This window comes from Argentina anserina, chromosome 5 (assembly GCF_933775445.1).
Source record: "Argentina anserina chromosome 5, drPotAnse1.1, whole genome shotgun sequence".
NCBI lineage: Eukaryota > Viridiplantae > Streptophyta > Magnoliopsida > Rosales > Rosaceae > Argentina > Argentina anserina.
In genome coordinates, this window is record NC_065876.1 from 18,364,138 (window position 1) to 18,385,024 (window position 20,887).

The 20,887-nt window shown below is 36.4% G+C and overlaps 3 protein-coding genes across 5 annotated transcripts; 2 read left to right on the forward strand and 1 right to left on the reverse strand.

Moving 5' to 3' along the window:
- Positions 1–6,177: 6,177 nt before the first annotated feature.
- Positions 6,178–7,062, reverse strand: LOC126795661 (uncharacterized). Its single transcript, XM_050522456.1, has one exon. It carries the CDS (start codon positions 7,060–7,062, stop codon positions 6,178–6,180), a length of 885 nt encoding a protein of 294 aa, XP_050378413.1.
- Positions 7,063–12,271: 5,209 nt separating this feature from the next.
- LOC126795146 (prolycopene isomerase, chloroplastic) lies at positions 12,272–16,268 on the forward strand. Its single transcript, XM_050521972.1, has 9 exons — positions 12,272–12,478; positions 12,551–12,774; positions 13,296–13,406; positions 13,847–13,900; positions 14,030–14,317; positions 14,946–15,137; positions 15,238–15,396; positions 15,500–15,736; positions 15,843–16,268. Exons 1-9 carry the CDS (start codon positions 12,340–12,342, stop codon positions 16,155–16,157), a joined length of 1,719 nt encoding a protein of 572 aa, XP_050377929.1. The 5' UTR covers positions 12,272–12,339; the 3' UTR covers positions 16,158–16,268.
- Positions 16,269–16,707: 439 nt separating this feature from the next.
- On the forward strand, positions 16,708–20,887 carry LOC126794413 (uncharacterized). Of its 3 annotated transcripts, XR_007672144.1 has the most exons (6): positions 16,708–17,003; positions 17,700–18,207; positions 18,291–18,516; positions 18,618–18,807; positions 18,918–19,272; positions 20,162–20,887. XR_007672144.1 is itself a non-coding variant. In XM_050521126.1 (2 exons), the coding sequence occupies exon 2, from the start codon at positions 20,189–20,191 to the stop codon at positions 20,702–20,704; it is 516 nt and encodes a 171-aa protein (XP_050377083.1). In that variant the 5' UTR covers positions 18,822–19,272; positions 20,162–20,188; the 3' UTR covers positions 20,705–20,887. The 3 variants fall into 3 exon arrangements, 1 of the variants encoding a protein (XP_050377083.1); XR_007672143.1 differs by having other exon boundaries at positions 16,708–18,207; XM_050521126.1 differs by lacking the exons at positions 16,708–17,003; positions 17,700–18,207; positions 18,291–18,516; positions 18,618–18,807 and having other exon boundaries at positions 18,822–19,272.

Genomic DNA, 20,887 nt, shown 5'->3' on the forward strand with positions numbered 1-20,887 from the left:
AAGGAAATCATATTCGAGTTGAAGAAGGAGAAGAGGAGGCCGGCCTAGCTACTCCTAGTTGGACCAAGATTGTTGCCGTGCAGCCCTTAAGTGATCTCCCTATTGGACTTGGTTTCCTACATCAAGTTGGATATGGAGTACATAAATCAAATCCATAAGAAAGAGGATTTCAGTTTCCCAATTGGTTTCTATCTCCTTATGGGACGGCAAAGAGGCTTCCTAAACTCCTATATATAGAGGCTCGGCCTCCCCATTTAATCATCATCAACCTTGCACACAAACACAAGCCATAGCTCTGCCAAATTCATCCTTCACCCTTCCAAGAAATCCTAAAACCGATTCCATCATTCCCCATTAATCAATAGCCTTCAAGCACGCTTGTGAAGAAGGTTTCATCCATAGAAGTCTTGGCTACACTTGTGGATTGCTTGATTTATAAAGTGTAACCATGATTCACTCTTTATTTCAATTCGGTTTTTGGTTTTTCTTGTTCTTGGATGAGCATGCGATTTGTGTAGAGTAAACTTGTTTCGATTTTGTCTATGAGATAGTTACTTATTTCAATTTATATAATGTTGCGATTTTAGGTTTTAGTTCTATGATTTTGGTTTCTGCCGTGCCATGTTATTGAGTGATTTCGAAAGTATTTAAGTGTTATGTATACGCTTGTAGCATGATATTTAGGTTGTTGGATTTATGACTTATGCTAAGAACATGTTTACTCTTTTCTATATGATTTTCGGAATTGCATGATTGTTGGTTAAGTAGGTGACATGCTTAATGAATTCAATATGCGTGGCTTTGAAGTTGCATATTAGGATAAGTATGTTAGATTTCGATTAAGACCGCTTGGAATGAATCGAATGTGTTAAGTGTCTATCTGTTTAGGTTACTGCTTAGGACCCTAATTGCATGATCCAACCTTAGTTATTCATGATAGTGTCTCGGCATGACTCTTAAAGGAGAACTAGAACTTGCTTTCGTTAGCTTTGTATGATTTGTTTTGGTGATTGTTTATGTGTTGGTTGGTTGATCACATGTATATATTAGTTTAGATTTTATTTTCTGTTTTTATCTTTGATGCGAAAATATATAAAACAATCTTTTATATCTTTATGAATTCTTGTTAATTGATGTGATCCTAAGCCCTGGCTGGATCCCCGGTTTGTGAACGATACCCTCTTGCTTTATACTACTAACGATGCTTACAGGGTTAAATATTGATGTCGAGTAATCGAGCAATCATCATATATATATATATCACTAATCCAACCACCTGAATGGAGTTTACAGAGAAATTGGTACAAAAGCTTTAGGGAAGGTTGAACAGAACGAATGAATTGGAGAAAATTGAGCATCCAACTTATAGGAGATAGCCACAAGTATAGCAAAGGTTTCCAAACTCTGACATTAGAGATTCAAATCTTTGGGTAAGTAAGAAGCTCAGTCCCTTGAGCAAAAGAGAACACAGAACAAAAGGAGAAGAAAGAGAGAATGATGCTAACAAACGAGAAAAGGAGAGATGTGGAGACTATACGTGCTCATCTCCTTTTTTTTGTTACAACCGGAGTCTAAAATACCCAAGAAAAGCAAAAAAGCAAACTAAGAGTCATAACATGAGCCAACTCTCCTAGCTCTAGTAGAAGAACACAAGTCATCAAGAACTCTTTGAACATCATGCTTAGGGGGATTGTCAAAGTACACAGTTTCCAGGTCATGATCAATGCTGGCTTTAGCTTAAGCATTAGCAGTCATGTTTAGCTCCCTGAAGATACGAATAAGCTTAGCATCCTTCATCTTGGTCATTATAGGGCATCATCCAATAAGCAAAGAACCAAGGGGGTGAAATTTCAAATTAGGACTCTCCATCAGTTGCACCAGGATGGCAAAATCAAACTCAATTTCCAAGTTGAGAATTTGATGCTTAGCAGCAGTTTTAAGACCAAGAAGAAGAGCCCATGCCTCATCATCAAGTACAGAACCAACCCCAAGGTTAGAGTGGAAACCAATAACCCAACATCCATTATGATCTCTAATGACACCACATGCACCAATTTCGCCTGAAGAGGTAGATCTAGTTCCATCAATATTAAGCTTGTAATAACCAGGAGGGGGTTTCTTCCATGACAAAAGAGAGTAACTAAACAAAGAAGCAACATCAGCCCCAAACTCCTAACTTGATATGGAATGGAAAAACCTTGAAATATCTTTTGTAAAAGTAGGAATCCATATACTCTTATCATCTTCATCTGAATCATTGACCTTAATGTACTGAAATTGGTTGAACTTGGCAACACAACTTGAGTTCTCCATAGATGTTAGCAAACTTGGATAGGTTTAAGCTCTGACCTCTTGTCACTCCAATGATCATAACTTTATCTCAGAGTATCAAAATCAAGATCCGTAAAATCCTACATTAAATAGACATCCGTATTTTCCAATGATATATGGCTCATGGTTTGATTCGACTTAAACTTTCACTATAGCTCAGCAAAGTTGGATGTTCTGCACAGATAGATTCTGACAATGAAGAATATAATCACCATTTAATCTTTTTAGCTCATTTTAGCCTTTTTTCTTCTCTCTTTGACAAAAATTTACAAACACACTAAAATAACATAAATCAATTATAAATTAGAGAACTAAACATAACTAAGGATATGATGCATAGAAAAATAGGATAATTTGAGCACATCAGTACACTCACTCAACCTCCATTTTCAAAATTTTCCTAACCAACTGAGCTCCATGAATAATAGCTCTCCAAGTACTAGAGCAATCAGAAGCAGGTTTGTAACATGAGTCAAATAAGCTGAGATGATTTAGATATTTGGCAGAGAACATATCAGCCCATAAACCCTTATCCTCATGAAACATTCTCCAACAAATGTTTCCAAACATAGCTTGATTCATATATGCAGTCTTTTAATCCCAAGGCCACCAATTTGCTTAGGCATGCAAACAATGTCCCATTTTACAAGATGAATCTTCTTATAGTTCTCAGAATCCCCCCAAATAAAATCCATATTGACCTTATCCAACTTATCACATAAACTCATAGGAAATTTGGCAGTTTGCATGGCATAATTTGGGATAGATGAAGTCACATATTGGACAAGAGTAAGTTGTCCAGCCATATAGAGGGTCTTACTCTTCCAACTAGATAATATGGATTGAACTTTATCAAAAATACTTTGATAAGTAAATTTATTAACCCTAGAGTGGATTAGAGGCATACCAAGATATTTTCCAATATCACTGGTGAGGGGAGAGCCACATATCGAGCTTATAGATTTAGCCAGCTTCTTGCAAGTGTTGGGTGATGATTGCTCGATTACTCGACATCAATATTTAACCCTGAACACATCATTAGTAGTATAAAGTAAGAGGGTATCGTTCACAAACCGGGGATCCAGCCAGGGCTTAGGATCACATCAATTAACACTAATTCATAAAGATATAAATGGTTTGATATAGGTTTCGGATTGAGTTATAAAAACAGTAAATAAAACCTAAGCTAATATGTACATGTGATCAACCAACCAACACATAAACAATCACCAAACAAATCATGTAAGAACAAAAGCCATTGAGTTCCCTTCTCATTCATGTTCATGCCGTAGGTGTCAAGGTTCCACACTAAGTTCGATCATGCATCAAGTTCCTACTTGGTTCCTAATACATGGATACATTCGAGCTTAACTACTTGTCTTGCTACGAAATCTAACATACCAATTCATCATGCAATTACATATCACATAGAGAAATCAACATGTTTAAACCCCTATCCACTGCCGAACTTAGAATCAAAAATCGGTGAAAAACCAAAGAACAATTAATCCACTACTTGTATCATAATCGTTACTATCTTTGAATGATTAACATATGCAATATCAACTACTTGTCTTAATCACACATGCAATATAAGAACACATCGAAATTTGATCAAGAACATGGAACAATAACTCACGGCATCAAAACAGAAATCCTTGAAAGAGAAATCAAAATCTTTATATCATACACAATTCGAAAGAACAACTATCTCATAGACAAGATTGAATTGAACTTTAACAAAACAAAAACAGAAATCATCCAAGAACAAGAAAACATAAAACCGAAATAAAACATGAAGATCATAGAGTTACACTTTGAAATATCCCTACGGGGTTTATTCCAAGCAAACAAAGATCCTAGGCTACTTGCTTCGAATCCAAAGGTTGGAAAAAGATGAATTTCAGTTTTAGGATTTCTTGGAGGATGGAAGAGTATTTCGGCAGAGCTATGGCTTGTGCTTGTGTGCAAGGTTGATGATGAAAATATGGAGAGGCTAAGCCTTTATATATAGGAGTCTAGGAAGCCTTCTTGCCGTCCCATAAGGAGATAGAAACCAATTGGGAAACTGAAATCCTCTTTGTTATGGATTTGATTCATGTACTCTATATCCAACTTGATGTAGGAAACCAAGTCCATTAGGAAGATCACAAATAGGGCTGCACGGCATCATCTCTTGGTCCAACTAGGAGTAGCTAGGCCGGCCTCCTCTTCTCCTTCTTCAACTCGAATATGATTTCCTTGTTGAACTAGGAATTCATCTCGACATCTCTTCTTCCTTTCCACATATGATTTGTCTTTCCTGAAAAGAATTCGTCGATTAAGGAATAGGAAAGAATGAAAATAGGAAAGTAGAGTCCTAGTTGAGTAAGGAATCCTAGCTCAATAAGGATTTGTAACACTTAGCACAATTTCATCATCAAATTATCTAAATTCGGCATAGCTCTACTTAGAACATAGAAATGACAATTATGAACCTAAAACAACTAAATAAGAAGTAACAAAGCATAAGAATATGACATATATACATTAAGAACGTCACACTTTGTGCTTCTATCATTGGGAGAACAATATATCAAAGATTTTTCATAATTCACAGCTTGCCTAGAGAGGAACAAAAAGTATCCAAACAATTCTTAAGGACCAAAGCTTGTTTAGAAAGCCTCAGCAAATAAAATCAGATCATCAGCAAAGAAGAGGTGTGAGATCTTTACACCAGATAGAGAAGCACTAACAGATTTCCAATCACCATATTCCACACTAGAATGGATCAAATGAGAGAGTTTCTCCATGCAAAGAAAAAAAATATATGGGGATAGGGGATCACCTTGCCTTATACCCCTCTAAGCCTTAAAAGCACTAGTAAGCTCCCAATTGAAACAAATTTGGAAGCTGGTAGAAGTAATACACTGCATAATCAACTTGATAAGAGAGTGAGGGAAATGGACTTCATACAACACACTTTCAATAAAATTCCAAGAGTGTATCATAAGCTTTAGAAAGATCAATTTTCCAGGCAAAAAAACCAAGCTTCCCAACAATTTTTTTTTGAATTTGAAAAGCATCTCTTGAGCAACCATTATATTATCATAAATGCATCTTCCAGGAACATAACTCACCTTGTTGGGACTAATGAGATTCTGCATAAGAGGTCGAATTCTAGACACAATTATCTTAGAAATTACTTTGTAAATAGTATTGCACAGGCTAATTGACCTAAAATTCACCATATGCTAAGGCCCTTCGATCTTAGGAATAAGAGAGATAATGGTGTGATTTAGACCAACATGGATAGAGCTAGAGGCCAAGGCATTGGAGATAGTTTAAAAGATCTCAGAGAAGTAAATATGCCAATGGTTCTGATAAAAAATAGCTGGGAACCCATCATGACCAGGGGATTTTAAGCCACCAACCAAAAATAGAATCCTTAATTTCAATCAATGAAGCAGGCTTACATAAATTAGTCAAGCTAATCCGATCAACAACATGGAATAAATGAGGAATAGTGATCCTGATATCTTCCATGACTGGCTAAGAGAAAAGGTTGGAGAAAAAGTCCACATCAATGTCTTTCATTGAGGCTAAGTCAGTAGTCCACACTTTAGCAACATCAAATAAACCCTCCACTTTATTTCTTCTTCTTCTGACAAGAGTAGTAACATGAAAATATTTTGTATTTCTGTCGCCACCTTGGATCCAGTTATCCCTAGATTTTTGCTTCCAAAATAAATTTTCTTCATATCGAATAGTCTCATGTTGGGAAATATGCTCAGCTTCCAAGTTTAAGAGAAAGGAGTTTTCATTCTTATCCCTATCCTTTTGGATACCAGCCATCCTAGCTAATAATCACTTTTTATATATATAGAAAATATGCCCAAATACATCTTTGTTCCATTTTGCAACAGCATAAGACATAACATGCACTTTAGAAACAAAATCACCAGATAAAACCTTCCATGAAGAATCAATAAACTCATAATACTTCTCATGAGAGAGCCACATGGCTTGAAACCTGAAAAGAGTAGCATCCTTATTAATAGAGTTATTATAGTTAAGTTGTAGCAAAATAGGGCAGTGATCAGATCTCGTTTTAGGAAGGTGTTGAATGAAAGCTTCAAGGAAAGCCTCCTTCCATGAACAGTTGCAGAACCCTCTATCAAGCCGTTCTTTGATTATGTTATTAGACCAGGTACAACAGGATTCAATAAAACCCATGTCAATAAGACCATTTCTATTAACCCAACTTCTGAGACCACCAAATCTACCATGGAAAGGTCCACCATTCTTGTCAACACTAGAAACAAGCTCATTAAAATCACCAATAAACAAACTAGGCAGATTATGAGTAGCAAGCAAAGAATCCAAATAATCCCAGAGAGCCGCTCTAGAAGAGTGATTGGGACTAGCATAGAGAACAGACAAAAGCCAAGTAGGAGAGCCACTAACAAAAACCTTAGCAGAAATGGATTGAAAATTATGATCCACCACCTCAAGTTTAACTTGATTCTTCTTCCACAAAAGCCACAAACCACCAGAAAAACCATTAGCCTCCACAATCTTAAAATTAGAGAAACCAAGATTTAGAAGAGCATCCTTAGTTTTATAGAATTGAACCCTGGGTTCAGAAATAGCCAACATGTCAATAGAATTAATTCTCACAGTGTCTGTAATAGCAGACTTGATATCATCACTACCAGCACCTTTGGCATTCCAAAAGAGGGTTTTAAACATTGATATACAATGAACGGGTAGTGGTTGGGAACAACCAATTAGTTATCAAACATATCTTCCTTATTAGGGGAAGATATATCAGTGCTAGTAGAAAGCATGCAATTTTCATAGAAAATCTCTTCAAAAAAAAAAGAGTCATTAATCAAAGACTGAGTATCACCTGAATCAAGAGAATCCTCCTCAGGACGTTTATGACAAAAAATACCCGAGAAACCATAAGTACCAAAAGAAATGCCCACATTATCAAAAGACAACTTCTTAGATACCTGAGAGTTCTGATTGGAAATAGAGTCAGGGCCCTTATTTTTCCTTTGATACTGCTTATTAGGTCTACTGTTCTTGCTCTTGAGCTTTATTCCACTGGAACTAGCCACATTTGAAACTTATTTCATAAGAACTCTGGGAGGTTTAGAATCATTGGAGAAAACAAGTTTCATCTTCGAGTTATTACTAGGAGCAATGTCCACTTGAACAACATCAACATGAGTCACTAGAGGAACTGCTAATCTTGGTCTTGCTCATTTGACATTTCTTCTCAAAGCTATTCCAAAGTTTGACAATAGCATGAGTAGAATTACTAGTGTCAACACTCACAGTATTAGGCATACGTTCCTTATCCAAAACATCCTCATTCTGAAGCACATCAAACCTAGAGCCGGAAGAACCAGATTTCTCAAAACCACCATTATTCATAGATTTTTTCTTATTCCTATATGTCATTAACATCCATGGACCCATATCATCCTTCACAATCTCATTAGAGGAACCCACCTCCATTTCAAAACTAGATTCAATACCAGAAGCTTTGACAGAAGGCTTAGCAACAATGATTTTACTCTTAGGACTCATAGAAGAGCTCTCAATATTTTTTTTGGCAAGGGAGGGGCATTTCTCTTTTGAATGGCCAAAACACCGACATTCAAAATGGATTAAAGAAATTCCTTCATAGACAACATTATACGCAATGCCCTCAACTTCAACAAAAGGCCGTAAGGGTTTATTAAGATCAACCTCAATACAGATTCTAGCAAACTTACCCCTAGCTTGACTAAGAGTTATAGAATCAACTATAACGACATCACTTAAAACTTTTCCAATCTTATCAAGAGTAAAATCTCTGAAAAATTTGACGGGAAGACCACAAATTCTTACCCAAAAAGCCATGGAGCCAATAACATGATTTGCAAGATCAAAATCAGGTCTCCATCGTTTAACCACAAGGGTTTGGCCAGCCAGAAAGGAACCACCATAGAGTGCATGATTCATATCTTCTTCAAGAGCAAATTTCACGATGAAAAATTTATTGGGCAAATCAATGAGTTGCCAGCCCCTCTTGACCTGTCATTTCCTTCTAAGACCCTTGAGCATAAAGTCAAAAGAATTGTCAAATTTAGTTTACCAATAAGCTTCACAACACCAATCAAAGTCCAGCTTGTTGTAAACTTTCGTAGAAAATGAAACATTTTGACCATGCTTACCAGAAGAGTAGTGTTGGATCATAATTTTTATATATTATAATACCGTAAAACATGGAATTTACTTATTCTATGTGCTTAATTTAATTTAGACTAATTCATTTCCGTGTTTTGTAGAATATCTAGACAAGAAGAGAAAAATGTGAAATTCCGGTAATTTTTCGAGCACCACAACTTTTAGCAGCACTATATAGTGGAGCACCACCACTTTGGTAGTGCCATGCATTTTCCGGTTGACTTTATGGAGAAGCAAGGGAGGAGCAACACATTGTTCTATCACAACTAGACCCATGTTTTTAGTTGGGATTTAACTACACCACTTTTCTCTTTTTCTCACAAAATCATGGCTACTCATTGTCCCAAAATCCACACCTATATTACATGCAAAAATATGATTTGATTTTGGGTATAATCATCACCTCTAGGTCCATCATTACCTAGCCATCCACCCACTTCCTCCTTCATCACCCACTTCTTCCATAATCACATACTTCCTCCTTTATCATTCACTTCTTCCATAACCACCTACTTCCTCCTATATCACCCACTTCTTCTATAACCAACCACCCCATTCACTACACCATTATCTCTCACTTTTCTCTATTTTTTCCACCACCATTATGGTCTACAAAAACCTCCATTACCACCACCACCAAGGAGAGAAAAAGAAGAGAAAAAGAGGAAGATAACTTTTCCATCTACTCATCTCATTCTAAAAACACCAAGTTTCATCACCTCATCATCCACTATTTTTCATACACCATCATCAAGCAAGGAGGAAGAAGAGGAGTCTAGCATCATTTGAAGATCTCCATCACCACCACCTTCATCACCATCATGTCAAGACCTTCATGAGTTCATCCACATCATCCTCAACTTGAGATTCACTAGTCACCTCTCTACTCTCTCTTTACTTTGATGTTCATGAACATGTTGAAGCTTGTGTATTTGGTTATGAGTGAGTAGTTAGTTTGTTGGGGCTAGGGTGAAAGCCCTATCCAATCTTTGCATCACATGATGAATGATTAAGGCTTGATTAACCTTACTTGTTTCAAGCATGATAGCGTATCATATGTGCATGTTAGAGTTGTGAAATACAATCACTTGGAGATAAGTATGGTTGGTTTGCATGATTTCTTCATCTCCAAACTTTATGCACTTAGGATAATACATTTGATACTTAACCTGATTCATATGCATGACTTGAGTAGTTAAGTACTACATCCGAGAGGAGTTGCTTGATACCAACAAAGGAGATTGTCCATTGTCATACTCGAGAGGGATACAATGAGAGAAATTGGCTAATTAGAGTGGCATCATTCAATTTAGTAGCATCATTGTTCACAAGAGAAGCTAGAGGTGGAAACTTTAAGTTCTAACTTCCATCCATTTCATCACATCTAGTTTAGCATAGCCCAGTTTACATTTTAAGTAGTCATTTAGTTTTTATAAGTAACTCCACATCCGAAATAAATTTGAATCACTACACCATCTTGCATATATCCACCATGAATTTGAGTTTACTTGTGAGCCTTGATTTGTGACTTGTACATTTGCATATTCTTCTAGCGTCCCTTAGGTTCTCCTAGCTAGAGAGGGTTTTTCTAATACCTTGGGTACGACATCCCCTACTCACAATCCCACTACACTATAACTTGACCTTTATACTTGAGGGTGACCTTTGAGTCGACAAGTTGCAACAATCACTATTAGTGAATTCGAATTCCTCCATCATCGTTTGGTCAAAACGATGAATTGGATTTTTCAGAGTATCAGCATAGTTCAAGGATGTACCAGCTGAGAGAGCACGAGATTTGACAGAAGAATTAATTTCCTCCATCCTGAGAGCTTGCATATTAGATAAGAAGTCACCACCATGTTTCGAGCGTTTGCGATTAGAAGCAAGAGAACTGGAGTCTCCGCCACTTCCCGAAGCAAGGGCGGAGAAGATGAACGAAGACGAAGCCACCAGGCTAAGCAGAGCGATGGAGGAGACCGGAAAAGCTTGGATATAGACGGATCGATTGAAGGAAAAACTCAAGCAATAGAAAGAAACTTTAGAGAGACGCGCGTGAGATGCGTATCGACTTTTCCGGATTCAATCAAGTTCTTAGATTCTTAGTTTTTTTTGTGTGATGGTGACTAGATATTACTAACCACAAATAGATAAATACAACATAAGGTTTATATATATCTCTGTAACTATATAAGCATAAAACAAATGCAATTATCAACACGCAAAATCAGACCAAAATAAATAGATAAGTAAGAATTTAAACCCTATAAAAATGTAGATCGTCACACTTAGTACACGCAAACTACCTATCTTCAAATCATTCTTATTGATTGTTTACCGCTTCCTTTCCTTTATACTTTTCTTATTTAATTGTCCCCTTCTTGTTTTATATCATTAGAACCTTGGAAAAGGTGGGGGGGGGGGGGGGGGGGGGGTCAAATGACGCTGCCACATTGTACATGTTAGATATCAATATTTGATTTAGTACAATCAACAGGATTTTAACATTACTTTGCTACTTGTAGCCGATTTTTTTTTTAAATTGCACCCTAAAATCGTCAAAATTCATAAATTTACGACTTTAATGTTGCATTTGGATGGAGGAAAACTAGGAAAAATTTAATTAAATTTCAAAAATTTGATATCCTTTATGTTAAGTATCTTGTTTAATCTAAAATGAATATCAATCAGCTTGAGATTGAGTATGGTTATGTTCTGTTGGTTCAATTAGTCCATTGTGTTGATCTTCATACTCACCCCCTTGGATCGCTCTTAAATGGTTGTTGTAATCTTATGAAGTCTTTGGGGTAATGCTCAAATTCGACACATTTTCAGGGAGTGTAATATGATTCCTGATATCTTAGCCAAAAACAGTATCAATCACGAGCTTGGTATGATCTTCTTTGAGAGTCCTCCCATCTATGCTACTCAGCAATATCTGGATTACATAGCTGTTGTTGCTAGAGCTAGAAGAATCTCTCAAAGAAGATCAGACCCCTAATGTAACAAAAAAAAGTATCTTGTTTGAGGCGAAATTCCTAGATAGTCTAAATTATACGGGAAAATATCAAGGAAATTTAGGACGTGTGAACACTTTTTATTGCCATGAAAAAAGGTGTGATAAGGCTATGTTCGGTAGTGTTTTTTAAAACAGTTTTCGAAAATAAGTTTTAGAAATGAAAATGTCAAATCACTATTTTCACTTTTTCTTTGTAAAAATTGAAAATATTTTCAATCTTCATTTTCTGCATTTTAAGCAATATCCTAACAAACATGTTTTCAACTAAAATATGGGTATGAAAACATTACCGAACGTCATTCTTAATATTCTCTATGTAATTCTAATCATTTTAAAATTCTAAGAAATAGTATATATCCAAACAAAAGAATTCTCAATTTTTTAACTTTTATGTTATTGAAAATAAAATTCCCGTCAAAATAAGATTACTCATTACTCCATCCAAACACACATTAAACATTGTTGTGAAATTGAGCGGTCAATGGAAATGCAGAAAATCAGTAATATAGAACAGCGAGTAATATGTGTGTTTTGGATTACGTAGTAAAAATTTGAGAGGTGGTGGTGCTTCTGTTATCGGACGCTCGAGAAGTGCACACGGTTAGCTGATTTCTCATGGTTGCTAGTCTAAGTGTGTAAGATAATGAGGGGAATGCATGAATTTACTTCGACGTGGCTACTGCTGAACTACAAGTCAGTCTCAGCTGCTGAATCAATCGTTCACTCAGAGAAGAAAGAAGGAGTGATCGACCAAGTGGAGTTCGGCAATGTCCGCATTTCCAAATACTCTGCAGTTTCTCCAACCCCTTCCTCGCACTAGCAGCAAACCCATGAGATCTGTTTCGGTGCAGAACTCTTCAAATGGCTCTGTCTCCCTCAAACAGAACAAAACAGCCCCATTCCCAGGTTTCTAACTCTCTGTTTGAAATTAGCATTACTTTTCAGGAAATGGGCTGATGGGTTGTTTCTGGTGCGCAGGGAAAGAAGAGGCTGATGTTGTAGTGATTGGGAGCGGTATAGGTGGGTTGTGTTGTGCCGGGCTATTAGCTAGGTACCAGCAAGATGTTCTTGTCTTGGAGAGTCATGATCTGCCTGGCGGTGCTGCTCATTCTTTTGAGATTAAAGGCTTTCACTTTGACTCCGGCCCTTCTTTGTTCTCTGGTTTTCAATCAAAAGGCCCTCAGGCTAACCCTCTTGGACAAGTAACTTGTTCTTTCTTGTTTTTTCTTCCAAGTCATGCATGATCTTATGGACTTCCTATCATTGTTAGTCTAGTGTTACTTTAGATTATTCATCAGTTTCTTGCTATTGATACCGTCAATCAAGCTTGCAGCATTACTAAAATGGATAGAAATAGCATAATGTGGTATGTCAATTTCAAGATCATTGTGAAATATGTTTGTCATGTTTACAGTTCAATGTCCTGGACATTTTCCTCTTTGATTAAATCATGGTAGTCTTTTGCCATTAGCGAATCACTGGGTTTTTGCTTTCATCTATGTATGGACTTGCGGTCACCTAATATATATAATGAGTGCTTCTTCGTATACAACTCTTTTAAGAATTGAGATACATAAACAGAGCTGCTGGCTTTAGTAATTTGGTGTTCAAAAGTGGCAATTGAGTATGATTGCATATTCTAACCTTAAGATAGTGGTATTTCAGTTATTCATTCATAGGTACTCCGAGGAGACAGTTTCATTAATATTGCAGTCACTTTCAGGTCCTTGATGCATTGGGTGAGACGATTCCGTGTGCCAGTTATGATTCATGGATGGTCTACCTACCTGAAGGTGAATTTCTGTCGCGCATTGGTCCCACAGAGTTCTTCAAGGTGGAATCCAGTTTTGAGTTCATTGATGTTTCATATGTTGACATTGGCTTGTCTAGGTTACATATTGCTTGGTGGTTAATCATTTCATTGTAAATGCTCTAAGATTAGTAAGTACAAATTAACATGCATGCATACATTGAACCCTTTATTTTGGATGCTATGAAATTTACACGAGAAGACATTCCTGGGATCTGTTGTATTGTAATCAATTGGAAATTATAAAAACATTCACTGTTAAGGTTTCCTGAAGATAATAATTCATAGATCTAAGATGTCAATAAGTAACTGACAGAAATTTACAGCTACTCTTTAATCAATAAGTATGCATCTTGATGGATCTTGTCTCACCCCCTTTGTTATTGCACCATCTAAGCTCTTTATTCCTGAGCCGTTTGTAGTCAATGAGTTCTATTTAATATTTTTGGTTTTCCTCCTTACAGGACCTTGAGAAGTATGCAAGTGTAAATGCTGTTCAAGAATGGAAAAAGCTTTTAGTGAGTACCATCAATATATTTCATCAAAAAAGGCATACACATATGTCATACATGTTATTGCATCTACAGTTCTTCTTTGTCACCTTGTTAGTTCTGGTATGAAAATTGCAACTCTTCTAAACTCTACAGGATGCCATTCTTCCAATGTCTGCAGCTGCAATGGCTCTGCCTCCACTTTCTATTCGAGGGGATTTGGGTGTTCTTTCTACTGCCGGAGCTAGATATGCTCCTTCTCTGCTAAAATCATTTGCCCAAATGGGACCTAAGGGAGCACTTGGTGCCACAAAGCTGCTCAGACCATTTTCAGAAATCATGGACTCATTAGAACTGAAAGATCCCTTCATACGTAATTGGGTGGACTTACTAGCTTTCTTGCTTGCTGGGGTGAAATCTAATGGTATACTTTCAGCAGAGATGGTAACTATATATCCATTAAGTTTAACCGAAGTTCTTTGAGCTTGTTATAAGTACTCAATATTATTATGCTTGTGGCCCAGAAACTTATTTCAGCTTCTGTGCTTGTTGTCCAACTTGTTATATGCAGTGGGTTTATCATCGTTGTGCTAATCTACTTTCAATTTTGGTGTTCAGTAAGGGGACCTTTTTTTTTTCCACACTTCATTTGTGAAAACACTTCACATTTGCAATACATTTTCAAGCACAGGTAAATCAGTAACATTTATGAAAGAAGGAAACTGAAGTTTCAAATGTATGGAAAGTAGATGTGAAAATCACCCCCTTCGGGCCTGCATATTGTTAACATCTAACATTTAGTCACTTAAATGCACCAAAACCCTATCAACTTAGAATCAAACGGTGATGGTTGAGTTTTTTTATTTATATAATGACAAGTAATATCTTAAAGTGCATCTGCTTTAGTTTTAACTGAGTGGTAATTGTCTTTTACTGGCTTAAATTTCGGGTTGGGTGTGTCCAATTTTCCTTTCCTTTTGATGATTTTGTTGATAACCAAAATATTTCTCCATAAGATATATATTCTCATATAATAGCGACATAACATTACACATATTATACAATTTTTCAGGTTTATATGTTTGCAGAGTGGTATAAGCCAGGTTGCTGTCTTGAATATCCTCTTCATGGTAGTGGTGCAGTTGTTGAAGCTCTTGTTCGAGGAATGCAAAAGTTTGGGGGAAGGATTTCTTTAGGAAGTCATGTTGAAAAGATTGTTGTTGAAAATGGTCGAGCCACTGGGGTTAAGCTACGCAGTGGACAAGTGAGTAAATTCTGTTCACAATGACTAAAAGCTCAATTTAAACTCTCTCCTATGGATCCAGTTTTTTATTTTTGCCCTTTGAAGAATATGTTTTCCGCAGTTTATACGGGCTAAGAAAGCTGTTGTTAGTAATGCATCTATGTGGGACACTCTAAATCTATTACCTAAAGAAGTTGTTCCAAAGTCATATGAGGATAGGATTAGGATGACCCCTCAATGTGAGTCCTTCATGCATCTTCATTTGGGATTTGATGCAGAGGTTAGTGATATTACATACCCTTCATTTAATTTCATTTGTCTTCATTTTCCACTTTTTTTTCGTATATCTATTACAAATTGTGCTGAAATCTCTTATAAATCAGTGTACGCAAAAAGACTTGGGAATTCATCATATAGTTGTCAATGATTGGGATAGAGGAGTTGATGCCGACCAGAATGTTGTTTTGATATCTGTACCAAGTGTACTAAGTCCGGATCTGGCACCACCTGGCAAACATGTCTTGCATGCCTATCTTCCAGGAACTGAACCTTTTGATTTGTGGAAAGGAATGGACCGTAAAAGTGCTGCATACAAAGAGCTGAAAGCCGAAAGATCCGAGGTACTTGCATATACCTTACATGTTTTCTGACTCGATATATTTATGCTGGCAACCTATGAATTTGTATATTGTAAGTTCTTAAAAATTTAATGAACTTGTATATCAGGTTATGTGGAGAGCAGTAGAGCGCGCACTTGGTCCTGGGTTTAGCCGTGACAAATGCGAGGTCAAGTTAGTTGGTTCTCCATTAACGCATCAAAGGTTTCTTCGAAGGAACCGAGGAACATATGGACCAGCAGTAGAAGCTGGTAAAGACTCGATTCCTGGGCACTCGACTCCGATTCCTCAACTTTATTGCTGTGGAGATTCAACTTTTCCTGGCATTGGAGTCCCTGCAGTTGCTGCTAGTGGTGCCATTGTTGCCAATTCACTAGTTTCTGTTGCTCAACATTCTCAACTTCTTGATGCAATTGGAATCTGAATGCTCGAGGATAAGTTTGGGATATTGATCCAGAATTCCAGCTTATATAAAATTATATAATCTGTATATTTGTGATAAAGAAATGTATCCTTGTCCCTGCACAATCAGTCAATCACTCATGTTAGCAGATTGGAAAACTTAATTGTACTGCTACATAATGTACTCTAAATTGAACCTGATATTCTTGATTCTTCTATGTATAGTGCGGAAACATGAAAATTTACTTAATTGCCTTGTGGCATCACTGGCACATATGAGTGACCAATACTTTTAGCAATAGCAGTTAGAGTAGGAAAAATGAGGGTTTTGATATGCAAATACTAGAATTGATCAAATATAACAAATAGACATCACTCTTGGGAGGCTATTCGTCGGTTATCGAGTTTGGCAGGCAGTTATCCTTGGTTTATTTTTGGTGATTTTCGAGATTTTAGATGCTTCTGAAAAATCTGGTGGTTGTCCTCGGCCGCCGAGACAAATGGAGCTTTTTCAACAAGCTATTGATGATTGTGCTCTGCGACAATTACCTTTCTTTGGTCCAATAAAATTAGGGGGGAAGATGTTTCCTTCCAGACCCCATGGTATTGAACTTACGGGCTCTTTTTCTTTCATAATTTTGGACCATAATATCCCTACTCAAATATGCTATTGTTAGAAATACCCATTGATTCATCTCTGCGCCTCTTCTCGCGCCTTCTTTCATAGATAGCATTCTCCAAGAAAAACTAACCCGCCTCTTTTTCGCGCCTTTCATCAGTCACAGATCTATATACTGATCCCCCTTCACTTACAAAGACCCCAAAGAACTCGAACAAAGCATATTCTTGCAAAGCAACTATCATTCAGGTTTGAACAATATCCATTGTTTACCTTTTCTCATTGTGTGAATGGTATATGATTTGAGCCTTTTCTTCTTCTTGTTTATCTGGTGATTGATTAATTGTGCTTTTGATTTTGATTGATTCTTCAATTGATTTTGCTTTAGGGATTCTAAACTAGCAATAAGCTATAAAAAAAACCCAGATCTGTAAGAAGAATCTTCAATTAATTTGATATGTATAAATGAGACATCTTGAGTTTGTTTTTGATGGTGAGATAGAGGATTTATATATTGGTTATGAGAAATTTTGGATATTTATATTTGTGGAGTCCTTGAAAGTTAATATTCTGTGTAATTTTCCATTTGTGATATGTGGTTTTGTGGGAAATCTTGTGATGGAAATTAGGTTTTACGATATCTAATAAAACCTCCACTAAAGAGAAACATGATCAGGTGTTCATTGTATTTCAATTAAATACTTCATGACTAAAAGAAACCAATAATGTCGTGCTTAGCTATATGTTATTTGTATGTCTTGCTTACTAGTAGTGAGTATCAAATACTCTTTTGGTAGCTTGGATCTTGTAGTGTATATGTTTAGTTTGTCCACCTTAGTTATAGGAGCTGCATCTGTCATGCACTTGTGTGTACAACTGAACTGTACATCACACTGGTATTGTTTTGTGTCAATCATATTCTTATGTTGGAGCTATGGCTAGCAGAATCTTGTCAAGGACTAAAAAGATTCTTAGAATGTTGGACGATGTTAAGGATTTATTCAACTTTGTCATCATGATATACGTTATCATGTATATCATTGCTGAAAGACATTATCGCAAGTACCGTCTGAAATCAAAGTCTATTAATGATTATTTTTCAAGAGTCAGTAATTTTCAACGCATGGTGTATGCGAGTGATGTAAGGTGCGTAAATGAGCTACGGATGGATAGGTATACGTTTTGCAAATTATGCTCTATGATACGAACATCTGGTAGATTGCGAGATACTAGAAATGTTTCCATGGATGAAATGATAGCCATGTTCTTGAACATACTTGCACACGATGAAAAGAAGCGAGTCATACAAGACAAGTTTTTACGTTCAGGGGAAACTATTAGTAGGTACTTTAATGCAGTTTTAGAGGCAGTCATATGTCTTCAAGGACAATTATTAAAATCACCATAACCAGTGGCTGAGGACTCAACTGATGAGAAATGGAAATTTTTTAAGGTAAATGAAAATTTGATTTTTCTTACTAACTGGAGCCTAAAACAGAAAAAAAAAATACTAAGGCCTCATTTGTGTTTTTGTAGAATTGTCTTGGAGCGTTAGATGAGACATATATTAGAGTACATGTACCTGAAGTTGAGAAGCCTAGGTACCGGTCTAGGAAGAATGAAATTGCTACTAATGTCTTGGGAGTATGCTCTCAAGATATGCAATTCATCTATGTACTGCCAGGTTGGGAGGGTTCTGCTGCAGATTCTAGAGTGCTTCGTGATGCCATTAGTAGGAGACATGGTCTTAGAGTCCCTCACGGTGAGATGAAGTGAATAATTATTTGATGTCCTCAAGTTCTTGGTTTTTTGTTATTTTTACTTTTTGCAACACTTATAATAATAACTATATGTATTCTATAGGACATTATTATCTTGTTGATGCCGGATATCCAAATGGGGAAGGCTTTCTTGCCCCATTTAGAGGGCAGCGATATCATTTAAACGAGTGGAGAGAAGGATGCCAGCCTACCTCTGCTGAATAGTTTTTTAATATGAAGCACTCATCTGCTAGGAATGTGATAGAGAGGTGTTCTGGATTACTTAAGTTACGGTGGGCAATTCTAATTACTTTTATACTGCTTTCTGTTCCTTTAGATTCAGTTTCAATTAATCTTTAATCAATGTTCTCATATTGCTTATATGTGTCTATTATGTACTTAGGATGAGTTCAGGAAATGCTACTCGTAAAAGAAAGCAACCAGCTGAACAACACAACTGGACCCCTCGTGAAGATGTTGCTCTAGTTGAGGCATTAACAGAAATATGTCTTGGTGGCTACTGGAAGGTTGACAATAGCTTCAGATGTGGATACTTGGGTAGACTTGAGCAGATTATAGAGCAGAAGATACTAGGATGTGGGCTTAAGGAAAAGCCCCATATTGAGTCTCGTTTGAGGACATTGAAGAAACAAACACTTGCCATCTACGACATGCTTTCTAACTCAAGTAGTTTTTCATGGAACCATGAAGAGAAAATGGTGGTATGTGAAAAGTAAGTGTTTGACGATTGGGTTAAGGTAAGCTTATGCTATTGATCCTATTATATATATATATATATATATTAATTGTCTAACTTGTTGTGCCATATGAATAGTTTGAATATTCTTTGTTAAGCTCACTTTGCCCTTTTTGTTAGCCTGCTTCTAGACTCCAAATACTCTGAATTTTTGCTATGTTTCTCTTCTACATGTTAACTATTGGACTGGGAATTATCAGTTGATTTCATTGAACCATGAATGATCTTTGCTTTTTCAAAGTTTAGTTTGCATTGAAACGGTTTCCATAATTTTTCAGTGAATTTCCTTGCTTTCTGTCCAATTTACAGGTCCTATTTGTTCCATATAGCCTCTATTATTTTTGTATGTGAAAGTAGACTTTCTAATAGCCAATCCAAAATTAATTTCACATCATTTAGATTTGAAATGAATTATTTGTGGATGTTCTAAGCTGACCCTAATGCTACCATGTTCTTCAGAAACTTGATAATTTCAGTATGTTTGTGTCCATCAGCTGCCTTATTTCCTGAACTCAGTTTTGCTTCAAATTTTGTTATGTGCCTCTTTCATATATGAGTACTTCTGATATGGGAAGTTCTAAAGCCATCCCTTAATGAAATTTTAGTGAATTCTCAAAGGCAAGATGTTATGCCTTAGGTTTTGATCACTCATATCTATTCTTAATCCGTTAGTAAAATTCAATCTTATTTGATTAAATTTCAGTCTTTCACCAATATGTTTGAAGCTTGATTGAATTTTTCTTCTTTTTTTCACCAATATAGCACAAACACTATGTGATTCACAAATTGGTATAGCACACTATATTACCTCTATTTTAGACAACAACTACTGACATGCTATATTAGATATCAAAACTCAAATTACATTCACATCTACATGTATGTGACAGGTTCATAAGGATGCAAAAGGACTAAAAATGAAACCATTCATTCATTATGATAGCTTGATTGAAGCTTTTGGAAGAGATCGTGCAAATGGACTAGGAGCTGAAGGACCGGGTGAAGCAGATGAAGATCTAAATGACAATGATTATGTTGATATTGAAGAACATGGTTTGGATGAAAACACAGGTTCTTCCAATGTTATTCGAACACCTGCATTCCCACCTTTTGCTCGAACTAGGAAGCGAGCGAGAGATGCTTATTCTCAATGTTTGGGAGACATGGCTATTACATTACGCTCTTTTGTGGATGTGACCAATGCACATTTGGAGACAATGCAAGGAGTACTCATGAATGAGCATATGACATCTGAAAGAAGAGGTAAGATAGTTGAGGAGCTTATGAAAATTGAAGGCATAAATGATTATGATGTGTTAGATGCAGTTGCTGAGATTATTCGAGATGACTCCAAGATTAACCTCTTGTTCACTTTGCCTGCCAACCTAAAAATTAAATGGATCCATAACTTGCTTGCCCAAGTTAGGAAATAATTGTTGGGTTGAGTTTTCTTTTGTATTGCTCCTGAGAATATGGTGACTTGAGTAATTATATTTTGAACTTATTTAAAGACTTACCTATGTTATCTATGTTGGAATTCTGATCAATATAAGGTTATTATATATTATGAACATTAACTATGGTATTGAAGAGATATGGATGATGTTTTGAATCAA

Bases quoted from the DNA above. Each gene is read 5' to 3' on its own strand.
- LOC126795661 (XM_050522456.1), bottom strand. From the start codon at position 7,062: ATGTTTAAAACCCTCTTTTGGAATGCCAAAGGTGCTGGTAGTGATGAT.
- LOC126794413 (XM_050521126.1), top strand. From the start codon at position 20,189: ATGAAACCATTCATTCATTATGATAGCTTGATTGAAGCTTTTGGAAGA.
- LOC126795146 (XM_050521972.1), top strand. From the start codon at position 12,340: ATGTCCGCATTTCCAAATACTCTGCAGTTTCTCCAACCCCTTCCTCGC. The intron at 14,318-14,945 runs GTAACTATATAT...ACAATTTTTCAG, and splicing joins GTATACTTTCAGCAGAGATG to GTTTATATGTTTGCAGAGTG. The intron at 15,397-15,499 runs GTTAGTGATATT...CTTATAAATCAG, and splicing joins ATTTGGGATTTGATGCAGAG to TGTACGCAAAAAGACTTGGG.